This window comes from Diabrotica undecimpunctata, chromosome 8 (genome assembly GCF_040954645.1).
Source record: "Diabrotica undecimpunctata isolate CICGRU chromosome 8, icDiaUnde3, whole genome shotgun sequence".
Taxonomy (NCBI): Eukaryota; Metazoa; Arthropoda; class Insecta; order Coleoptera; family Chrysomelidae; genus Diabrotica; species Diabrotica undecimpunctata.
Window position 1 is genome coordinate 89408028 of NC_092810.1, and position 24379 is coordinate 89432406.

General features: G+C 35.6%; 1 protein-coding gene across 1 annotated transcript in view; it reads right to left on the reverse strand.

Annotated features, from left to right (window-relative positions):
• The window catches only part of LOC140447750 (endoplasmic reticulum transmembrane helix translocase), a 153530-nt gene that overhangs the window by 84361 nt on the left and 44790 nt on the right, over positions 1 to 24379 (reverse strand). Inside the window, exons 10-11 of the mRNA XM_072540585.1 lie at positions 8916 to 9192; positions 738 to 1059 (exon numbers count right to left, since the gene is read on the reverse strand). Of these exons, the coding sequence (XP_072396686.1) occupies positions 738 to 1059; positions 8916 to 9192 (599 nt within the window). The remainder of the gene's footprint in view (positions 1 to 737; positions 1060 to 8915; positions 9193 to 24379) is intronic.

Genomic DNA, 24379 nt, shown 5'->3' on the forward strand with positions numbered 1-24379 from the left:
ATCGAAACTATGTTTTATGTAATTTTAAGTTTATTTAACATTTTCAATGTAAATTAAAGGTTTTTACAGTATTTTGGAAGCGGCCTTTTTCAAGTAAGTAATTCTGTCACGAAGTCGAAGTCACGAAAACGAGCGCATTCTGTCCCTGAGATACTCTATTAGCTTATTCTTACTTCCGTCAATATTTTTATTATTCAATCATTTCATCTCTCCTTCTGCCTACTCTCTCTTCAATATGACCTTCCAAAACTAAAACTCGACTAATTTTATACCCCAGCAAAGTGAGGTTGAAATGTTAGCGATAGTTTTTAGAACTATATGAGAGTGTGCTTGATAAAAAATGATTTTTCTTTTTCTATAAAAAATTTTTTTCTCACGAATTTTTACATCCAGTTTGTCCAATAGGTTACGATAATAATCTAAGTTTATTGTTCGACTAGTTTGAAGCAAAATTCTACATTCTACAAGCAAAATTCCTTTTGCATCTCAAAATGTCGATGCTAACACTTCCTTGGTTAATTTCTGGACACTAACTGGCTTCGGAGCCGAATACCCGCTTCATACCACTCCTGACACTTACACTCTTTCCTCTTGTTGGGTTTATATTATAGTAGTATATCCACGCCTTTTTCATAGTAACGAAATGGTGCAAAAAAACCCTTTTTATCTTCTTTAACTCAAAATATTGCTGACAGTCGCATTCTAAAATGTTTGTTACATAGAAAAATCTCACTTACCTTTGGATCCGGAAGCTTTTCCGGAGCATTAGCCAAAATAGCTACACCAACATCCGCGTGCTTTAAAGCTCCAACATCATTCGTACCATCTCCACACATCAACGTGACGTATCCTAAATTTTTTAACTGTGTCACAACAAATTCCTTCTGTTTGGGAGCAAACCTCGCATATACAGTGATGTAAGGCATTATTAACCGAAGAAATGCGTTGTATCTATCTCTTAAGTGATTTAAGCCATCCCCAGTGATGCAAAGGTCGTATTCTTTGATGAGTTTCTTGTAGTCGTACTCCAAGGGCAGTTCTTTGCTTTCGTCTATGCTCCTAGCAGGAAATAATATGGTAAATTTAGGGATATAATATAGCGAATTCTTTACTCAGTAAATATATATATATATATATATATATATATATATATATATATATATATATATATATATATATATTGTTATGATATGTAAAATCGAGAAAAATATTGGGTTGATTAAAATATTTCAAAGTTCAAAAACATTAAAATAATTCAGATAAGTAGGATAATAACCAACAAACATTTCGAAGAAGGAAAGTGCTTAAATTCTTGGATTACCTGTATTAAACAAAATGTAAGCTATGCATAAATTATTTCTTTGTTATACTTGAGTGACCCGCATAATTTTAAGTGAAATCCAAAGACAATTGAACCGGGTTTTCCAAATACATTAATGCAGTGATTAAAGACAATAGAAGAGATTTTAGAAAGAGGTTTTTGTTAGTTTTTAAGAATTATAGAAAAATATTATTTGTAAATAAGTTTTAGGAAATTTTATAATTATAGGTAAAAATTTGTTTGTTATCGAAATGAAAAAATGGGGAAATTGTGACGAGTTTTGATTGGCGGAGATTGAAAAAAGGTGGGATAGGTATGTAGGAATGAAAGTTTAGCTAGATTTAGGAGAGAGAAAAGATAATCAGTTGGTTTTCCAAGTCTGTAAGACGAACAGTGATTGTTCTCTGGCGGTTCCCGAGAAGTAGCAAGCAGTAGTGTTGAATGTTAGTGAGTTTTTGTGGAGTTAGTGTATCTGACAGAGGCTGAAGCAGCAAAATATTGTAAGTCATATTTTCCTACTTATATTCCAAGTGTCACTATTCAGGCCAACGAGAGATTCAGTTTATCGTAAAGAGAAGATATTCCAAGAGTCATTTTTCACTCGGGCCAACGAGAGATTCAGTTTATCGAGAGGAGAAAGGCTATCATAATTTGAATGATTTGTGCTTTTGAAGGAGATCATTAAGGACGATATACTTGCAACAATCTGTTGTAAGATTGCTGATTACATACGGAGCGGTTGAGAGGAGATAATATAGTCTACAAGGAACAAGGATTTGGACCACTCATCATCAGAGAGAGATATTTTTGTTTTCAGCAGTTTTTTTCTTTTATTGATAACACAATTTTTACACTTAATTTAGAAAGGATATAAATATTTTGATTAGGAGAGTTAGAATAGTTTGGGATTTTGAGATTTCAATTAATATTGTTTGTACCATTAATTTTGATTGTTCACGTACGTAGAAAAAAATTTTGAGAATCATTATATGAGATTTGTTTATTGAAAACTTTTGAGTGTGAATTATTTCATTATTTTTATTTCAATATATAGTGTTAGATCATATGTGTTTTTTATTATTCCGGTATTCTTTGGACCTTACCTTTCACATGTAATAGCATAGATATTGAAACACGAATTTAACCCTGAGATAAAAGAATTAAAAATTGTGATAGAGTCATAATCATATCATTTAAATAATTTTAATTAATCAAAAAAATTAATTAGCTAATTATTGCTTGGCGCACCAAGACTTTAAATATCACAATAACTGGCTTCCAAAACGTGGGGCTTAAAAATATCGCAGCTTTACATTTGAAGGAAGGGAAAGAGATCTGGAATAAGTACAGGTGATCCAGAGATAAAAACATATAACATTGAGGGAATTTGAATTTGAAAGTATTTTGACAATTTTTCCAGGGAATATAAATTTGATTTATTGATTGATCGTAGTTAGTGGATATTTACTGCTATTGAATTATTTGATTTGATTTTCTTTACCAATCGTACATTTGATATTTATTTTGAATTATTTGAATTTTACTGATTGCATATTTGATATTTGTCGTGAAAATTTAATACATTTGGGGAGAAATATTGTCGTGTTCTGAAACATAGAGTGTTGTAATATTTCACATTTGGCGGGGACAAAAACAGTAACGAAAAGAAACAACATGTCGACCACAAGGAGTCAAAGCAAAATGCAAGAAAGGAAGGAGGATAACAGAGAAGAGGAAACAATTGTTGAAGAAGGATCGGATAATGAAGGAAATGTTACAATAGTTGAGGAAAAAAAAGAATTATCAGGAATAGAGAAAATATTACAACTAATGCAATTACAGACACAACAAATACAAGAATCAACAAAACAGGCCATACAAGAGAATCAAAGGGAAACAAAACAAACAATGAATGAAACAGCAAAGAGAATGGAAGAAAACCAACGGAATGATACACAAAATAGAACAAATGAAAATCACAACAGGAATAGAGATGCACAAAATCCTCCGAATAGGAATACTAACGAACAAAGGGACGATAGAAATAACCAGAGCTTCCAACAACAAAATAGAAGGGAGATGAATCATGTAGCAATAGGAAACGAAAGACAAATTTCTAATTCTAATCTAATATTTTTAGATGCATTTATAAAACATAAAGCGATTAAAATTGTGATTGATTCTGGCTCGGAGATATCGCTAATCAATAAAAAACTAGTAAAAGAATTAAATTTGGACAGATTTGTGTATAAGATTCCTAGGGTTAATTTAATTACAATAGACAACAAAATTACGATAACCGGAATGATACACAAAATAGAACAAATGAAAATCACAACAGGAATAGAGATGCACAAAATCCTCCGAATAGGAATACTAACGAACAAAGGGACGATAGAAATAACCAGAGCTTAAAACAACAAAATAGAAGGGAGATGAATCATGTAGCAATAGGAAACGAAAGACAAATTTCTAATTCTAATCTAATATTTTTAGATGCATTTATAAAACATAAAGCGATTAAAATTCTGATTGATTCTGGATCGGAAATTTCGTTAATCAATAAAAAATTAGTAAAAGAATTAAATATGGACAGATTTGTGTATAAGATTCCGAGGGTTGCTTTAGTGGGTGCAAATAATAAAAAATTGACGACAGTAAACGAAGGTTTAGGAGTACGGATCAGAGTGGGAGACCAATTCTATATTATGCAATGTGTGGTGATCGAAGATCTAAATCATGATATGATAGCGGGAATTGATGAATTGAGTGAAAAAGATATCACCATAAATTTTTCGGAAAATAAACTAGAAATCAGAGCAGAACCAGACAACACAGGAGAAGAAAGAAGAAGAGTTCGAAAAGAAAGCAGGAAAATAAGATGGAGACCAGAGAAAAACAGGAAATAGAAGGTACAGAAGAATTGTTGGCAACCGACGATAAAACAGAATGGAAGCAGGAAGAAAAAGAAGGTATCATCAGAGAAATGAAAGGAATAGAAACATGGTGCTCGGAATACCAAAGGGAATTAGAGGATAAAAAGAAAACAAAAGAAAAAATGGCACTGATGGACGAGAATCCAGAATTTTGTGAAGAAGTATTATGGACAGTGAACACATGTGAACAAAAGGAGGATGAAAGAAAAATAAATTGTGGAGAAAACATGGGAAAGAAAATAGAGAAGATTTTAGGAAACCATGGAGATTTTGTTAATGAAGTAAACCGAGTGGCTAAAAATTATGAACTTTCTTTTAAGGGAAAATACTTGGAAAAATTTAAAACGAAAATATATCCAATCCCGTATAAAGACAGGCAATATACGGGGTATTTTAACATTCACGACATTTATCAGTATCATAAGTAGATTTTAATAACATAGTGAAATAATTTGATCCTAGAAAACTTTTGTCATTTTTAAAATTTAACAAAGAGTTTTCGGCAGATCAAATGGCGGGGATTTGTTATGATGTAAAATCGAGAAAAATATTGGGTTGATTAAAATATTTCAAAGTTCAAAAACATTAAAATAATTCAGATAAGTAGGATAATAACCAACAAACATTTCGAAGAAGGAAAGTGTTTAAATTCTTGGATTACCTGTATTAAACAAAATGTAAGCTATGCATAAATTATTTCTTTGTTATACTTGAGTGACCCGCATAATTTTAAGTGAAATCCAAAGACAATTGAACCGGGTTTTCCAAATACATTAATGCAGTGATTAAAGACAATAGAAGAGATTTTAGAAAGAGGTTTTTGTTAGTTTTTAAGAATTATAGAAAAATATTATTTGTAAATAAGTTTTAGGAAATTTTATAATTATAGGTAAAAATTTGTTTGTTATCGAAATGAAAAAATGGGGGAATTGTGACGAGTTTTGATTGGCGGAGATTGAAAAAGGTGGGATAGGTATGTAGGAATGAAAGTTTAGCTAGATTTAGGAGAGAGAAAAGATAATCAGTTGGTTTTCCAAGTCTGTAAGACGAACAGTGATTGTTCTCTGGCGGTTCCCGAGAAGTAGCAAGCAGTAGTGTTGAATGTTAGTGAGTTTTTGTGGAGTTAGTGTATCTGACAGAAGCTCTGAAGCAGCAAAATATTGTAAGTCATATTTTCCTACTTATATTCCAAGAGTCACTGTTCAGGCCAACGAGAGATTCAGTTTATCGAGAGGAGAAAGGCTATCATAATATGAATGATTTGTGCTTTTGAAGGAGATCATAAGGACGATATACTTGCAACAATCTGTTGTAAGATTGCTGATTACATAGGGAGCGGTTGAGAGGAGATAATATAGTCTACAAGGAACAAGGATTTGGACCACTCATCATCAGAGAGAGATATTTTTGTTTTCTGCAGTTTTTTTCTTTTATTGATAACACAATTTTTACACTTAATTTAGAAAGGATATAAATATTTTGATTAGGAGAGTTAGAATAGTTTGGGATTTTGAGATTTCAATTAATATTGTTTGTACCATTAATTTTGATTGTTCACGTACGTAGAAAAAAATTTTGAGAATCATTATATGAGATTTGTTTATTGAAAACTTTTGAGTGTGAATTATTTCATTATTTTTATTTCAATATATAGTGTTAGATCATATGTGTTTTTTATTATTCCGGTATTCTTTGGACCTTACCTTTCACATGTAATAGCATAGATATTGAAACACGAATTTAACCCTGAGATAAAAGAATTAAAAATTGTGATAGAGTCATAATCATATCATTTAAATAATTTTAATTAATCAAAAAAATGAATTAGCTAATTATTGCTTGGCGCACCAAGACTTTAAATATCACAATAATATATATATATATATATATATATATATATATATATATATATATATATATATATATATATATATATATATATGGTGTTCCTTAAGTAATTGTACAAACAGAAACCGTAGATTCTGCACTTTAAAATATTACGATTTAAGCCAACTTTCTTTAATAAAATAATGATATTAAGAAAGATACAGGGTGTTAAAGTGGAAATTTAAAATTTTATTTTTCGCTATAACTTTTACATTTGTAAATATTTTTGGACAAAAATTTACAATTGGATGCTTTTGAGTAGGATAAATTATAATTTTATACATACTTTAATGTAACTGATAGAGGGCGCCACATATGCCACATGTGTGGCATAAATTTGCGAGTAACTTTTTTGTTCTTTAAGATAGCTCTATTTGTGTTAAAAAATATTAAAGATACATTATTTTTACAAAGAAAAGGTATACTTGTTAGTAACCTCAAAATCCAACCGTTTTCGAGATAATCGCATTTTATAAGTCAGCTGCATAATAATTCTTAGTTTGATATTTGTGCGGTAAAGCACTCAATACCTCTAGATAAGCATAATTCATAGTTTATTCTTATTAATACAACTTACAGATGATAATATAACATCACAAAATGCTTTGTTATACATCTTCTTTAGGTGCCGTGTCCGTATTCAGACGTCATCATGTTTACAATTTCCCTTTTCTATCGCTTCTTAAGTTTCTATACTGGCGTTGTATTACTTTTTCTCTATTGTAAAATGCTGAAAACCCAAAATATGTGGTTTATGCAAAATGGTATACCACCACATTCTAGAGAGAAGGCAGTTAGAACATACTTAAATACAACTTTTCTGAACGTTGGATTGGTCGTGGTAGTAATTATTTCTTAATTTGGTTTGTAAACAAAATGTTTTGATTATGACTTTAATTTAACATAAAACGTAAAATGTTTGATGTAAAATTCTATTATTCTGTTATTTTGTCAAATCCTATTATTAATTATCCTGCTGATATATTTATTTTATTTAATATTTCGTTAACTATTAACTTTAGTTTAAGGTATTTTATACCAAAATTCAAAAGTATTAATGTTTTTGTCTATTTTTCCTTCGTCGCCTGGAGTAATTGCTTTAAATCAGAATTATGCAGATGATTTGTAAAATGCGATCATCTCGAAAACTGTTGAGTTTAGAAGTTATTAACAGGTATACTTTTTTTTGTTAAAATAATGTATCTTTAATATTTTTTGTCCCAAATTTAGGTAACTTAAAGAGCAAAAAAGTTAAGTGCAAATTTATGCCACATATGTGGCGCCCTCTATCAGTTACATCAAAGTGTGCATCAAAGTATAATTTCTCATATTTAAAAGTACCCAGTTGTAAATTTTTATACATAAATGTTTACAAACATGATAGTTATAGCGAAAAATAAAATTTCAAATTTTCTCTTTAACACCCTGTATCTTTCTTAATATCAACATTTTATTAAAGCAATTTGGCTTAAATCGCAATATTTGAAAGTGTATAATCTACTGTTTCTTTTTGTACAATTACTTAAGGACCACCCTGTATATAAGCACTTTATCTTGCACCTATATCTATCTAGCACTATAAACATTGCATTATACAATAATTATATTTCATGTTTACACTCTTTAGAAGTTTAACATGTATTAAACATTGGTATCTGACATTTACAGATGAAATCTGGCAGTTATCTTAAAACACGAGTGGTTCAGGGTCGTATCTTAAATATCTGCCATGGTGCATTTTGAAAACAATTCAATTTATTAAATTATGATACATATTGGAGAGATCTTTAATGTTAGTCTTATTATTGATAGAATTGGGATCTTTTTTATGTGAATCATCTCCAGATTTTGGAAAAAGAACAAAATTACAAAAAAAGATGTGTATTGGAGATGATTCACGTAAAAAAGATCCAAAATCTATCAATAATAAGACTGACATCAAAGATCTTTCCAATATGTATCATAATTTAATAAATTAAGTTGTTTTTAAATGCACATGGCAGATATTTAAGATACGACTCTGAACCACTCGTGTTTTAAAATACCTGCCAGATGTCATCTGTCAATGTCAGATATCAAGAGCTGGCAATGTTGATGCAGATCTTACTGTGAATAACCAAAACTTCAAAGCTGTGAGAGACTTTATATATCTGGGCACACGGGTCGACCCCAATCACAACATATCGGGAGAAAAAAAGACGTATAAAACTCGCCAACAGGTGCTGCTATGGCTTTTTGACAATATCTATCTAACAAATATTTATATAAAAAATAGTAATAGTGTTGAAACACTGATAATCGTTGTTCTTACATATGAATCAGAAGCATAGACTCCACCAAAATCCGATTACCTCTCTATCTCTATCTTCGAAAGAAAGATATTAAGCAAAATCTTTGGAGTAGTTTGTACAAACGAAACATGGAGGCGTAAATACAACTTTGAGCTCCAGAAAACATACAAGCAGATGTTCGATGGAAAAGCTAGTATTACTAAAATCAAAAAAATCCGTCTACAACGGGCAGGACAAAGAGCATGGGCAGCAGAAACACAATTGTACAAACGTTAGGTATGAGAAAACGTTATAGATCAAAGTTATTTATATATTGTTGCTGCTCCAGAATAACAAATTCGAAGTAGTATACATATACAACATTATATAGTATTAAAAATAACAATAAAATAAGAGACTTCGAGGTGATGAAGGGTTAAATATGAAGATGAAAACTGTTCTTGTACAGTGCTAAAACTTTTATAAATATACAGTCCTTACCTCCAAATGTAAATATCGTCAGCTTGTGTCAAGATAACAGTAGTCTTCGTTGTAAACTTCAATTCTTTGGCAACGTGGCAAGCTGTCAAAGGGTTATCTCCCGTTATCATAACGGCTTTGTGCGAGGCGTACTGCAGTTCTTTTATCACAGCTTTTGAATCGGTTTTGAGGGGACAAGAAATTATAGCGAAACCGGCGAATTTCAAATCTTTTTCCACGTCTTCTCTACTCAAATCTCGAATCTCCTGGGAGGATAGTTTACCCATTTCTTTAAAACCTGTAAAAATTCATTAAATCACCCTGGCCAATTTTGAAATGATCATTAATTAATTAATTTCAATGCAATATTTTGAGTATGAGTGCGTGTAAGTGCGTGCGTGTGCGCGCGTGTATGTGTTCGTGTGTGTGTTTGTGTGTGTTTGTGTGTGTGTGTGTGTGTGTGTGTGTGTGTGTGTGTGTGTGTGTGTGTGTGTCTGTGCGTGCGCGTGTGTGCGTGTGGGTGTGTGTGTTGTCCCAATTGTTTTTGATCTTATAAATTTTATAGTTTACTTTATATGTACTAATATATACTTATTTTTATACTTTGAAATTTTTATTGGGTATTATTAAGGTAACGCGGACCAACATTGACATTTGTTTGAATTTAGTTTTCTGTTAGTCTGCTAATAAAGATAACGCCAATGTAAAGGTATCTATAAATACTCCTACTCTAGCGCCATCTAACAGCGAAGTGCCGAGACTCCGGCAACACTCTTGGCTTTTCAAAATGTCTGCCCATGAGTCAACGGATGGTGGTACGTGAATTTTGTGCTAAAGGAACTTTCAACAAACGGCCGTTTCAAAAACGTAATTTAGCTGAAAAAGGATGGTATGGATGGTATTTAATCAATTACCACTTATAGTTTTTAATATCAGAACACACTGTTGTTGTAAACAGCTTTTTTCTGCACTTTCCGTTTATAGGTTAAAATTGACAGTGTCAAAGTTAGCCTTGATGTGAACATTGACAGTGTCAATATTGCCAGCTCGTTTAAGAATGACAGTGTCAATCTTACCCCTGGACCAAAAGTGTCACCTACAGAATGATCTTTGTGGTTTCAGATGCCCCGTTCCAAGAAACCCAGGCGCCCTGATGCCCGAAGTTTTAAGAAATATGATAGTGAAGAAATGAAAAACGCAGTTGAAGAAGTGAAAAATGGTGAAAGTTGTAAAAGATCGACAGAACGTCATGGTATTAATAGAACAACGTTATTAAATCATGTGAAGGGGATAAAATGCAAGAATGTTGGTAGACCAACAGTTCTTACACATCAAGAGGAAGAGCTTTTGGTTCATTCATTGGTAAAACTGGGAGAGTGGGGTTATGGTTTCGACCGATTTCAACTACAACGTTGCGTACAAGATTACGTTAGGCGAATGGATCGGCCCAATCCATTTGCCAATGGTATGCCAGGTGCAGACTGGTGCCTGATGTTTGAAAGAAGATGGTCTCATGAAATCAGTAGAAGGGTAGCGCAAAACCTGCCGAAAAACAGGGCAATGGCAGGATCACAGGAAGTGATGGAGGACTTTTATCAAAAACTAGAGTTGGTTGTTAACCGATGTGGCTTACAGACCAAACCACAAAATATATTTAACCGCGATGAGACCGGATTTCAAACCGATGCTGGTGTCCAAAAGGTGCTTTGTAGGAGAGGAAGTCGTAATCCAAATAAATTAGTTGCCAGTTCTACAAAAGCTACGTACACAGTTCTAATGTGCAGCAATGCCATTGGTGATTTTTTGCCGATGTTCATTAATTACAAAGGGTTGCACCTGTACCATACTTGGTGTGTTAATGGTCCCGCCAATGCTCGTTACAACTGTTCCCCATCTGGCTGGATAGAATCGGCTCAATTTTTTGATTGGTTCATAAGCTGTTTTGTACCGGAAACTTCAAAATACGAAGGAACGAAATTACTAATTCTCGATGGTCATAACTCGCACATATCTTTAGAACTTGTAGAAGCAGCTGTTGAGAATAACGTAGAAATATTCTGCTTGCCAGCTCACACGTCACACCTTGTGCAGCCTTTGGATGCTGGTATGTACAAAGCAGTTAAACAGTCCTGGACGAGAGTTCTACGAGAATACTATCAAGAGACTGGTTACAAGAATGTTGACAAATTGGTTTTTCCTTCGCTTATGAAAAAGCTAGAAAATTCTGGATGTCTGTCAAGAGCTAATGCGATCGGTGGGTTTAGTGGGTCTGGGATTTATCCGCTTTGCAAAGACAATATGATGAAGAAAATTGTTACGGCAGAGGTGGTTGAAGCAGGCGCTAATTCTCGCCCAGTAGCGTTAGAAAACCTTCCAGTTGATGATAATCACGATACTCCATCAACATCTTCCGACCTGACTAGCACACCGTCATGTGAGAGTGTAAAACAAGGACTTGAACTAGCCATTATGTCGGTATTGAAAAAGGACAATGACCAGAAAATGACTTTTAATAAACGCAGTCGAGTAACACGAAAGTTTGCTGAAAGCTCGACAGATTTAGAAATGAGAGAAAGACTAGCAAAAAAGAAATATGAAAAACAAAACAAAGCAGAAAAAAGAAAGCGAGTACAAAGAAAACAAGAACACAAACAAAAAGAACGAAGAGAGATGTTTCTAGTTCGTCAGAGAGTGCTATTAGCGTTCGTTTAGAAAGCGATGATGATGTTGTGGTTGGTGAGGAAGAAGAAGAAGCAGATATGGAAGAGAAAGCAGATTTGGAAAAAGGGCCAGATTTGGAAGCAGAAGCAGATTTACTCGAATGTGATCCTTCTACAGAAATAGAAGCTGTTTCAGACAATAATACTGGAAGTACAGTTCCCAGTACAAATATGGATCAGCCATTGATTTTGGCCGGAGCTTGGATTCTTGTCAAATATTATAACAAAAAAGACATTATCTGTTACGTTGGTAAAGTTTTAAATGTAAAGGAAAATACATTTGAGGTGGAATTCCTAAGAAAGAAACAATTATATTTTGTGTACCCCGACGTTCAAGACAAGGCTGATGTAAAACTAAGCGACATTGAGCAAGTTCTGGAAAGCCCTGTAATCCAAAGAGGAAAGCATTATTTCAAAATAGATTTTAAGCCTGGAATCATTATTTATTAGCAAGTAAGTTATCTACCTGTTTCAGTTTTCAATTTTGCCAGCTTGTTTAAGAATAACATTGCTAATCTTATTCCCCTTTTGTGATTTCAGATGCCCTTCGCCCTGATGCACGATCTTGAGCAATGGCTAAGGCAACTTATAAGAAGTTTCGTTTGTGTATTTGTTTCTGAATACAATGTAGATTTAATTTAAGCATTTTTTTTAAATAAACTACACTCACTTTCAATGTCAATTTTACCCTGCGCGCAGGCAACATTGCTCCAGAAATGGATTTTAAAGTGGGTGTCAATGTTGTACCGAATACGGTGTAACATTGACACCTGTAACACCCTGCAAACTTATTTTTTGTACAAAAATGTGTGAAGATTTTTAGTCAATACTAACAGCAATTAGTGTCGCAGATGTAGCAGTCCTCAGCGCTCTTTTGGCTACCATTTTTCAACAAGTCATTGACTGTGTAAAACAAAAATTATGAAGATGTGTCAATGTTTGCCCCCTTTACCTTATATCCTGAGTTCCGTAACATAAGGAGATATCTTATAAGGTTAGAATGCTCTAAACACAGAGAAATTACGCTTCTAAATGCCGGGTATAAAATATTTTCCAAAGTACTATGTCATCGTATGGCGCCATATGCAGAACGGAGAGTAGAAAAATACCAGTCTGGTTACAGAGGTGGTAAATTGACAATTCATCAGATTGCAACCGTGGGACAAATTTTAGAAAAAACACTGGAATATGGCATATGTATTAATTACATATTTATAGACTACAAAGCAGCCTACGACTCTGTGAATAGAAGAGAAATGTTCAAAGCAATGGAAGAGCTAGGAATACCATCAATTTGGTAAATTTAACAAAACTAACAATTGAAAAAGTTAAATGTAGAGTGCAAATTCAGGGGGAACTGTCTGAACCTTTTAAAACAAATAACGGGCTGCGCCAGGGAGACCCTCTTTCCTGCATACGGTTAAATCTGGCCCTGGAAAAAGTAATAGGTATGTCACAAATCACAACCATTGGTTCAATATATTGTTACGATAAATATGAGTCATAAAACTGTAAACATATTATTTCTAATTCTATTCTATTCTAGTAAGTTCGCCGCTCAGCTGAAAAACCTGTTTGCCTTCCATCCTTTTCGAGACAATTCGAGGGTCAACATCCGCCTGCTTCGAGAGATTCCAGGCTAACGGTATTTTATATAGAGGGAATTTTGTTGAAAACAGTTGGTTCTAGTTCTAGTTTTGAATATCGAGTTTAAATTGTAAGCCGGAAATAAATATAAATAAATATTGTGAAATAAATTAGTGAATATTGTAATAAAGACTTTAAAAACTTGTAAGTGTTATAAATGTAGAACCTTTGATAATAAATAAAGACAATAAATTAGATTTAATAAAAATACTACAGTGGTATCAGAAAAGTGGAATATTTTTAAATAAATAGTGAAAATGTCTACGATTTATGAGCTCACAGTTACGAATTTAAGAAGACATCTTGAGGATAGAGAATTTGCCTCTACCGGAAAAAAGTCTGATTCAGTCCAACGACTAAAGAACGCTTTGGAGGAGGAGGGTTTGGAAAAGAGGAAGTTTCTGGCGATATTTCGAAAGTTTCTGGTGACATCGCATCATTATAGAACAAAGTTTCAAAGCTTCTTTAGAAAGCAAAGTTTCTAACGAGATTTCTTCTCTGGAAAGCAAAGTTACATCTCTAAAGTCACTTCTCAGATGTCTGCCCTCGACGATATAATGTCTTCGTTAAAAAACCAAGTTGCTGCCGATATGTTGGATATCGAAGAAAAGATGAAAGAGATGGAAAGCAAGATGGAGGAAACAGGGACGGCAGAGAGAGAAAACAATCCAATTACAGTAGAGACAAAAGAAGACGATACGAAATGTAAGTTGGAAACACGGCCGAAATTTGAAGGAAGTGGAGGTTCTGTTCATGTTAAAGTCCCAACTTTCGACGGAAAATCGTCATGGAACAACTACATGAAACTGTTCGAATCAGCTGCAAGAGCGAACGGATGGTCTGAAAAAGAAAAGGCTGTTAACCTGACTATCGCTCTTCGAGGAGATGCCTTAGATGTGCTTCAGACCATAGCCGTAAAGGAGACTGATGATTTCGAACAACTGAAGAAGAGGTTTAATATGCGATTAGGCCACAAACATTTGGGAGCATGTATATCAGTCGCAGCTTAAAAATCGTAGACAGAAGAAAGATGAGGCTCTTCAAGAATATGAGGTAGATACTGCCAGATTAGTACGATATGCTTATCCAACAGCTCCCGAAGACATGGTGGAAAAATTGGCCATTCAAACATTTATTGATGGTGTTCGTGATCATGAAATGCAGAGAACACTGCGATTAGCTCGTCACAAGACGCTGGTTGATGTCTTATCCGCCGCCCTCGAATACGAGTCAGCTACGCAGGCCTCTGGCGGGTATAGTAAAGTTAGGACTGTAAAAGAGGAAGGAGATGAAGATAAACTTGACCAGCTCGTTAATATGATGAAAAGTATGACATACAAGAAAATTAAGACCATAAGATGCTGAAATTGTGGCGAAATAAGACACGTACGAAGTTCATGTAAGCACTCTAGGTACGACGTAAATCAAGAAACTCACCATCAGGAAAACTAGAACGGGTCGGTCTTAGGGGGGCAGCTTCGACCCGGAACTTTTCCAAAGACCCTCTCATACTAATAGCTTCTTTGAAATGTCGTGAAGATAGTGTATATGTAGATGGAGAAATAAATGGTGAAAGGCATACGTTATTGGTGGATACCAGAGCGACCAGAACCATTATACGCCCGACAGTTATAAACAGCCGTAAGAAACTGTTACCAACGAGGTTGCGACTTCGGACCGCTACAGGTGAAAATACCAACATTCATGGAGAAATCCAGGTACAATTGGGAATTGAAGCAGAAAAGTTCGTCCATACTGTTATAGTTGTTGACATCGAAGAGGATGTTATATTAGGAAAGGACGTAATGAATACGCATGGATTCTAATTGGATTTTAAGAATAAGGTAATTAAAGTTGGCAACGAGGAGGTATTTCTTCATCCACATGATGACAACACTGTGCAAGCAGCCGTTAAAGAAGATACAGTCGTGCCTGCGAGAAGTGAAACGATCATAGTAGCGCGGTTACAGGGAATTGTGGACGAAGGGACACCTGTTATGATGGAGCCTTGGAACCATGACGACGAGGTTGGCCGAGGAATCATAATTGGAAAGGAATTGATGACTTCGGCTAAAGAAATACCTGTGAGACTTATGAATGTCAATGACTACCCAGTGACCATCAAGAAAGAGACAAAAGTAGGAACTTGTGTACCTGTGACATTCATAATCCGTCAGACGACAACATCTGATAATTCCAACGACAAATTCGACCAAATGGTTGCAGTTGCGGGACAGTCTCTAAATCACATGGAAAAAAGGAAATTAAGGGAATTTCTTCGGCAGTATCGTGATATTTTCGTACCGAAAGGAGGAAAGACGGGAAGAATTACCGTTGTTAAGCATAAAATTGATACTGGTAATGGTAAGCCAATTCGTCAAACAGCTCGACGATTACCACAGGCGAAAAGAGAGGAAGCTGAAACGATTGTTCAGGAAATGAAGAAAGACGGGGTGATAGAACCTTCTACGAGCCCATGGGTCTCTCCGGTGGTCCTGGTTCAGAAGAAAGACGGAACGACCAGGTTCTGTGTGGATTACCGTTTGCTGAACAACGTTACCAAGAAAAATAGTTATCCTCTGCCTCGGAACGACGATACATTAGACACATTGGCTGGAAGTAAATTGTTTTCTACTTTGGATTTGAAGTCTGGGTACTGGCAGGTAGAAATGGACCCAGTAGATGAAGAGAAGAGAGCCTTCACCACAGGATCTGGATTGTGGCAATTCAACGTTATGCCATTTGGACTCTGTAATGCTCCTGCAACATTTGAGAGGCTTATGGAAAATGTGTTGAGAGGATGATCTTGGAAAACATGCCTGGTTTATCTAGATGACATTATCGTCTTGGGGGAGACATTTGAAGATCATCTGAAGAATTTTGAAAACGTTTTTAATCGACTTAAAGCTGCCCATTTGATGTTAAACCCCAAGAAGTGCCAGTTATTTCAAGCTAAAGTCAATTATCTGGGTCATATAGACAGTAAAGAAGGAGTGGCCGTGGATAAGGGAAAAATCGATTCCTTTAAGGAATGGCCAAAACTAACGGACAAACATCAAGTGAGAAGTTTTTTTGGACTATGTACTTACTTCTTCTTCTTCTCGTGCCACTCCTAGCGGAGATTGGAAATCATCATGGCCACTGCGACTTTGTTAGCAGCGCGCCTAAAAAGTTCAATCGAACTACACCCGAACCATTCACGTAGATTACGAAGCCACGATATTTTTCTTCTTCCCACACTTCTTTTGCCCTGCATGATATTTCTTAAAAGTTCGTACTTTTCACCTCTCACAATGTGCCCCAAGTATTCCATCTTTCTAGTTTTTATCTCATTTAGAATTTCGCATCTTTTGTCTAAAGTTTGGAGTACTTGCGTGTTAGTGACGCGGTCCATCCATGATATTCTGAGAATGCGCCTATAGCACCACATCTCGAAAGCTTCGATGTTTTTTGTGGTCAACTGTTTTAGTGTCCAAGCCTCTACTCCATACAACAGGGTAGAAAAGACATAACACCGCAGCATTCGTATTCGTAACTTTATGTTGATATCACGATTGCAAAAGAGTTTGCGCATTCTTCTATTAAAGACTGATCTAGCGATTTCTATTCTACATCTAATCTCTTTTGTTTGATCAGTATCGTGTGTGATCCAAGCACCTAGATATTTATAACAGGACACACGCTCAATCGTTGTATTGTCTATTACAAGATTAGCTCTGATGTTCTTTAATTTCGTGATTACCATAAATTTAGTTTTTTTCAAATTAATTTTGAAGCCGTAACTGTTACAGTATATATTGAGACTTTGAACGAGATGTTGTAACAACCGTATCGTCAGCATACCTTATATTGTTGATCGTCTCACCATTTATTATCAGACCAAGATCTTCTTCCTCGAGTGCTTGTTCACAAATAGCTTCACTATACAGATTAAATAAAAGTGGCGACAAGATGCATCCCTGCCGGACTCCTCGACGGATTTGAATTTCTTCTGTTAGCCTACCCTCAACCTTCACATTTGCTGTTTGATTCCAATATAGGTTGCATATAATTCGAATATCTCGGCTGTCTATATTTTTCTTTATTAGAATTTGTCTTAGTGGTTCATGTTGTACTTTGTCAAAGGCCTTTTCGAAATCAATAAAGCAGGTGTAAATTTCTTGGTTCATGTCTAAGCATCTCTGTGAGAGGACGTTCATTGCAAACAGAGCCTCCCTTGTACCCAGCCCTTTTCTGAATCCCATCTGAGTGTTACTGATGTCTGCGTCTAATTTCCTATAGATCCTATTATGGATTATTTTCAGGAACAGTTTTAGAGCATTACTCATCAAAGCTATCGTACGATATTCGCTGCATTCCCTTGTATTTGCCTTTTTTGGCAGTAGTATAAAGGTCGAACGGAGCCATTCCCTAGGTATTATTCCAGTTCTATATATTGTGTTAAATAGATCTAGGAGTATTTTAATAGATTCATCGTCCATAAGTTTGAGCAGTTCTACGGGAATTTCATTAGGACCGGGGGCCTTACCACTTTTCGCTTGTTTGATTGCATAATCTATTTCTTCTCTGATTATATCAGGCCCTGTATCATCTGTATATTCGTTTGAGATTTCTTGTCTATCTTTGTCATCAAAAAGTTGTGATATGTATTCTGTCCATCGATTCATTTTTTGTTGAAAATCTGTTATGAGTATACCATCTGTATCTTTGATCTGTCCTGTCTGTGTTGTTCTTCTCCTTCCTGTCATTTCTTTAATCTTTTTGTGTACATTAAAAAAGTCATATTTTCGCTCCAGTTGTTCCAACTCCTGGCATTGCTCACTTAGCCATCTTTCTCTAGTTTCTCTTATTTTCTTTTTTATCAGTTTATCTGTTTCACACATCAACTGTAGTATTTCCTCATTCATCCATTCTTTATGTTTCCTTTCTTTCGGTGTTAAATTTTCTCTCCCTGTCAGCATTACCGCATGTTTAATATTCTCCCATTTTTGGTCTATGTTATCAGTATTTCTATTCAGTTTCTCTATATTTTGTAAATTTTCTTTGATGTTCACTATTGTTTTCTCTTTTATATGTTGTTCACTCAGTCTTCTCACGTCAATTTGTTTCTGTATGTGTTTTTGAATGATCTTTAGTTTTATTCTTAATGTGACTACTACAGGATTGTGATCCGAGCCTATATCTGCTCCTGGGTAGGTTTTAGCTGAGAGTATAGAGTTGCGGAATCTTTGTCTAACAAAGATTCCGCAATGTACTTACTACCGGAGGTTTATTAAGAAGTTTGCAGATGTCGCTAAGCCATTAACGCGACTTACGGAGGAAGCAAGAGATTACCGCTGGGATGCAGACTGCCAAAATGCCTTTGAGATCTTAAAAAAGCATTTAATCATAGCACCAATTTTAGGATATCCACTGCCAGAAGGAGAGTTCATCTTAGATACAGATGCAAGTAATGTGGAAATAGGAGGAGTGCTATCTCAGATTCAAGGACAGGAACGGGTCCTTGGATATTTTAGTAAAGTTCTTTCAAAGTGAAATCAGTAGAGCACTTCTATCAATACCACTATGGAAGGAAGTTTTTAATCCGAACCGACCATGCCGCCCTTAAGTGGTTGATGCAGTTTAAGAATCCAGAAGGTCAGATAGCCAGATGGATCGAACGACTCCAAGAATACGATTTCAAGATTGAGCACCGGGCAGGAGTTAGCCACATAAACGCTGATTCTCTTTCCAGAAGGCCATGCCCAGCAGAGTGTTCCCACTGCAACAAAACGGAATCCAAGGAAGCAGCAGTGCTAAGAACAACGATGGTTCCCTGGTTCCCACTGGAACAAAAGAGAGATCCAGTTGTACAGAAAATTCGAAAATGGAAAGAGGAAAACCGTCTACCACCTTGGCAAGAAATATCAAACCTATGCTCAGTAGTTAAGACGTATTGGGCCCAGTGGGACTCATTTATCATGGAAGATAGCTTGCTCAAACGAGTCCTGGAAAATGATGACGGTTCAGAGAAGAGAAGACATTTGGTGATACCAAAGAGCAGAATAGCCGAGTACTTCGTCAGTTACACGACAGTCCATCAGGAGGGCATTTTGGTGTAAAGAAGACCCTTCAGCGAATTCGGGAACGGTTTTATTGGACGAACAGTTCTGACGACGTAAAAGACTGGTGTAAGAAATGTACTATTTGTGCTACGAGTAACGGGTCTTACCGAAAAAAGAGAGCTCCTATGAGACAATATAATGTTTAAAGCCCGTTTGACAGAATAGCTTTGGACATTGCTGGGCTATTTCCAGAAAGTGAAAATGGAGGCAAGTACATGTTGGTAGTAATGGATTACTTTATTAAGTGGGTAAAGATTTTCGCACTTCCAGACCAGAAGGCCGCCACCATTGCAGATAAGTTGATCCAAGAATATATCAGCCAATTTGGAGTGCCTTTGGAGATCCGTAGTGACCAAGGCAGGAACTTCGAAAGCGATCTATTCCAAGGAATATGTGATAGACTAGGCATGAAGAAAACAGGAACTACAGCATATCATCCGCAATCGGATGGTATGGTAGAACGGATGAATAGGACAGTTGGCAAGTATTTGACAAAGATGGTGTCCTATCATCAGCGAGACTGGCACCAATATCTTCAGTTCTTCACAATGGCCTACAGATTTGCTGTTAACGAATCAACAGGCCAGACACCAGCCAGAGTCCTATTCGGACGCGACCTTGTGATCTAGAGTTTGGGTGTCAACCTGGAGAAGATGTAGCAGGTGAAGATTATGTGATCGAACTACGAAGAAGAATGGACGATGTACACGAGTTGGTCCGTTCCCACCTTCAGATCGCTATCGACCGAATGAAGAAACGGTACGATACGCAAGCCGAAAAGGGGTGCTTTAAGAAGAACGACAAAGTCTGGCTCTACAATCCCAAGAAGCGAAAAGGTTGTTCGCAGTTCCCAAGTTGCAGTAGTTTTGGGAAGGTCCATACCTCATTATGGAGAAGATCAATGATGTCATCTACCGAATAAGCAAGATTCCGACGGGAAAGCCGATAATAGTACATCACAACCGGCTGGCGTCTTTCGAAGGTGACCACGACGTAGATGAAGAAGTGGAAGTAAACCAAGTCCAAGATGTGTCTGACCTCACGTTTGAGGAATTCATGGGTGCCTATGGAGGTACCGGTAAAGCAAGACATGGTGTTAAAACTGAAGAAAGGCAAGATCTACTCGCGCTTGCCGATGACTACTCACTGGCCCTTACCATCCCGGCCAGTATCAAAAAGACGCACCAGGGTTGGCATCCGTCTTTCGAAGGAAGTTCGGTCGAATTGCAGAACTTCAATGCCAAGTGCCAGCACCCGGGAAAGCCTTGAAACTCCAAGATGCTTCACGTTACCTTTTCTACCTGGTAATAAAAGACACTGCCCCTGACCAACCTACCTACCGAGATGTATGGGAAGCCTTACTTCAATTGAGAGAGCACGTACTAGAGTCCGACGTGCAAAAGTTGACCATGCCAAAGTTGGAATGCCGCCAATTAGATTGGAGGGTTATCCGAAATATGGTGGAGGAGATCTTTAAAGACACCGAAGTCCAGCAATCCGCATATTTACTGGTGCGGAGAGAAGACCGTCCCTTGTTATTTTTATACAACTGGAAGTTGTAAAAGAGGGTCCAGTTGCCGATACCAGCATACCGTTCCAGTTCGTCCCGACAAGGTTCCAGGAGGAACCATCTTTTAAGAGGGGGGCAATGTTACGATAAATATTATGAGTCAAAACTGTAAAGATATTATTTCTAATTCTATTCTATTCTAGCAAGTTCGTCGCTCAGCTGAAAAACCTGTTTGCCTTCCATCCTTTTCGAGACAATTCGAGGGTCAACATCCGCCTCCTTCGAGAGATTCCAGGCTAACGGTATTTTATATTTAAAGAGGGAATTTTGTTGAAAACCGTTAGTTCTAGTTCTAGTTTTGAATATCGAGTTTAAATTGTAAGCCGGAAATAAATATAAATAAATAATGTGAAATAAATTAGTGAATATTGTAATAAAGAGTTTAATAAACTTGTAAGTGTTATAAATGTAGAACCTTTTATAATAAAAAAAGACAATAAATTGGATTTAATAAAAATACTACAATATAATAAATCAGTGAAAATCCTTGCTTATGCTGATGATAGCAATATTGTTAGAAGGACGGAAAATGCTGTACGAGAGATATACATAGGTAACATTAAAAGAATCAGTTAGAAAAATGGGTTTAATAATAAACACCGACAAAACGAAGTATATGAAAATAAGCACGAAACCACCAATCCTACGACCACTTGTTATAGAAAATGACTTCATTGAAGCAGTGAACGAGTTTGTATACCTGGGAGCGCTCCATAACACTGAAAATAATATCGCAAAGATAAACTGACAAATCAAAGATAAATCTACAATTAAACTATATAGAGAAATACAAAAATAAAACTCTACAAAACAATAATACGCCCAGTCCTAACAAATCGTTCATAGACCTGGACTCTAACAAAAAGTAATGAAAACATATTAGGATGTTTCGAAAGAAAAGTACTAAGGTAAATATATGAAGCAGTGAATGACAATGGAGTGTGGAGAAGACGATACATTTTCGAACTTTATAGAATATACGGGAATATACAGGAACCAGGACGTCCGAGGTGGATAATGCGGATGTAACAAAATGACCCAGCTAGAAAAACGCTCCTTGATAGACCTATTGGTCACAAAAGAAGAGGAAGACCCAGAACAAGGGTCCTTGATAACATCGATGAAGACATGAGAAATATGGAAATACGTGCCAAGATACAGTTTTTCTATTTAGAGATCTCTAGCGATACTAATATCTGATTCCTCGCTAAGATAAATACATATTTATTCTTTGTAATACTAATACAGTTGAAAAGCAGTTGAAGTTTAGAGCACTAACATTAGCAGAAATACGAAGCGATCATAACTTGGTATTGTGCAAAATCCGAATGAAAACACATATATGTAGTAACAAAACACAAGAATACACCACAAAGATAAAAGTCGAAAGCTTACAGGATGACTCCACAACATACCTATTCCAAAAAAGAATAACCGAAAAAAGCAGAAACACATATATCACAGAAAGTGATGGAGTCGAAGAAAACTGGGCAAAAATTAAGTCTAATATCTTAGCCTCGGCCAAGGAAGTTCTTGGTGAAAAAAATATAAATAAAAATAAATCGTTCCCAAGGCGAAGAACTCCATGGTTTTGTACAGAAGTGATGGAAAAATGCAAAGAAAAGAAAAAAGCTTACCTGGAATACATGTCAACCAAAACACAAGAGGCATACCATAATATCAAGACAATTAGAAACGAAACACATGCACTTGTATGAAAAATAAAAAATGATCACTGGGAACGTTTTTCGAAAGAAATAGAACATGATTTTTACGATCTGCAAAAGGAAATATGGCGCTTCATAAGAGGTCAAAGAGCGGAAGTAAAGGAACTAATAGAACCAAAACACATAGAAAAGGATACGTGGATTAGCTACCTAAAAAAGCTCTATGCAGAGAAAGAACAAACGATGCTAAAACCGGAAACACCCGAAATTACCACAAATGAAGAACTTAATATAAATGTACAAGTTCGAAAATACTTGAAAAGTTGAAAAACAGAAAAGCAGCAAGTAGAGACGGGATACCAAACGAATTACTGAAATATTGTGGAGCAGCAATGACAGAACAATAACCAACGTTAATTAATAAAATTATAAGACACAATACAATACCAGAAGAATCGAGAACGAGCGAACTAATTCTACTATTTAAAAAAAAAGAGATAAAAAACAGTCAGAAAACTACAGAGGTATAAACTTGTTAAATACTACTCTAAAACTTACAACTAAAATTTTACAAGTGCTAATAAATCAGATGATAAGTTTAGCAGATGAACAACAGGGTTTTCGTAGTAGAAGATCGTGTACAGATGCAATATTCGTTATAAAGCAAATACTAAGAAATCAGTAGAGTATAATAGACCAGCATTTCTGTGTCTGATTGACCTAAAGAAAGCATTTGACAGAGTAAGATTCAAAGATGTAATCCGTCTTCTGTATAATAGAGAAGTTCCCCTAAATATTATAAAAACTATCGAAAACATCTACCAAAACAACAAAATGGAAGTCAGAATCGATGGACAACTTACAGAACCTACAGTAATAAGCAGCGGAATAACACAAGGGGATTCATTGAGCCCCATGCTCTTCAATTTGATTATGGATGAAATCATCAAAACCGTAAACAAAGTAAGAGGATACAGAATGGGAAACAAAGAAATCAAAATACTCTGTTACGCAGACGACGCGATATTGATAGCCCAAGATGAAAAAAGTCTGCAAAGACTGGTCCACAGATTTAGCATTAGAGCAAAAGAATTTAATATGACAATCTCATCTCAGAAAACTAAAACAATAGCAGTCAGAAAAGAACCAACCAGATGTAAAATAGAAAGTGATGGCATCAGTATTGAACAAGTAATGGCAATAAAATACATGGAAATTAAACTGTCCAGCTGTGGAGACCTGGACAAATAAGTGAGAGATCAAGTACAAAAAGCAAATAGACTGGCAGGATGCCTTAATAACAGTATATGGCGAAACAGACACATTAACACTGAGATAAAGTCAAGAATTTATAAAGCCAGTGTAAGACCAATAATGACATATCCCTCAGAAACAAGACCCGACACAGCTACAACGCAAATGCTACTGGAAACGGCAGAGATGAGAGTACTGAGAAGAATTACAGGAAATACGGTGTATAAATGAATGGACACAAGATAGAAAAAAAGAATGGAATAACCACATAAGCAAAATGGAGGAGACACGTGTCGTCAAAATAGCAAGAGATAAGTCACAAATCGGTAAAAGAAGTATCGGACGACCTCGCAAAACATGGAGTGACAACCTTCCATAGAGGTATTAATCCGCCAATAAACAAGCAGAATTGCTTATAAAGAGGAGGAAGAAGAATACAGTTGAATTAGTTATCAGTTTCTTAGTATTTAGATAAAAGTTAACTAGTCAGTGAGTTTTAACGAGCAGACAGACGACAACGTAT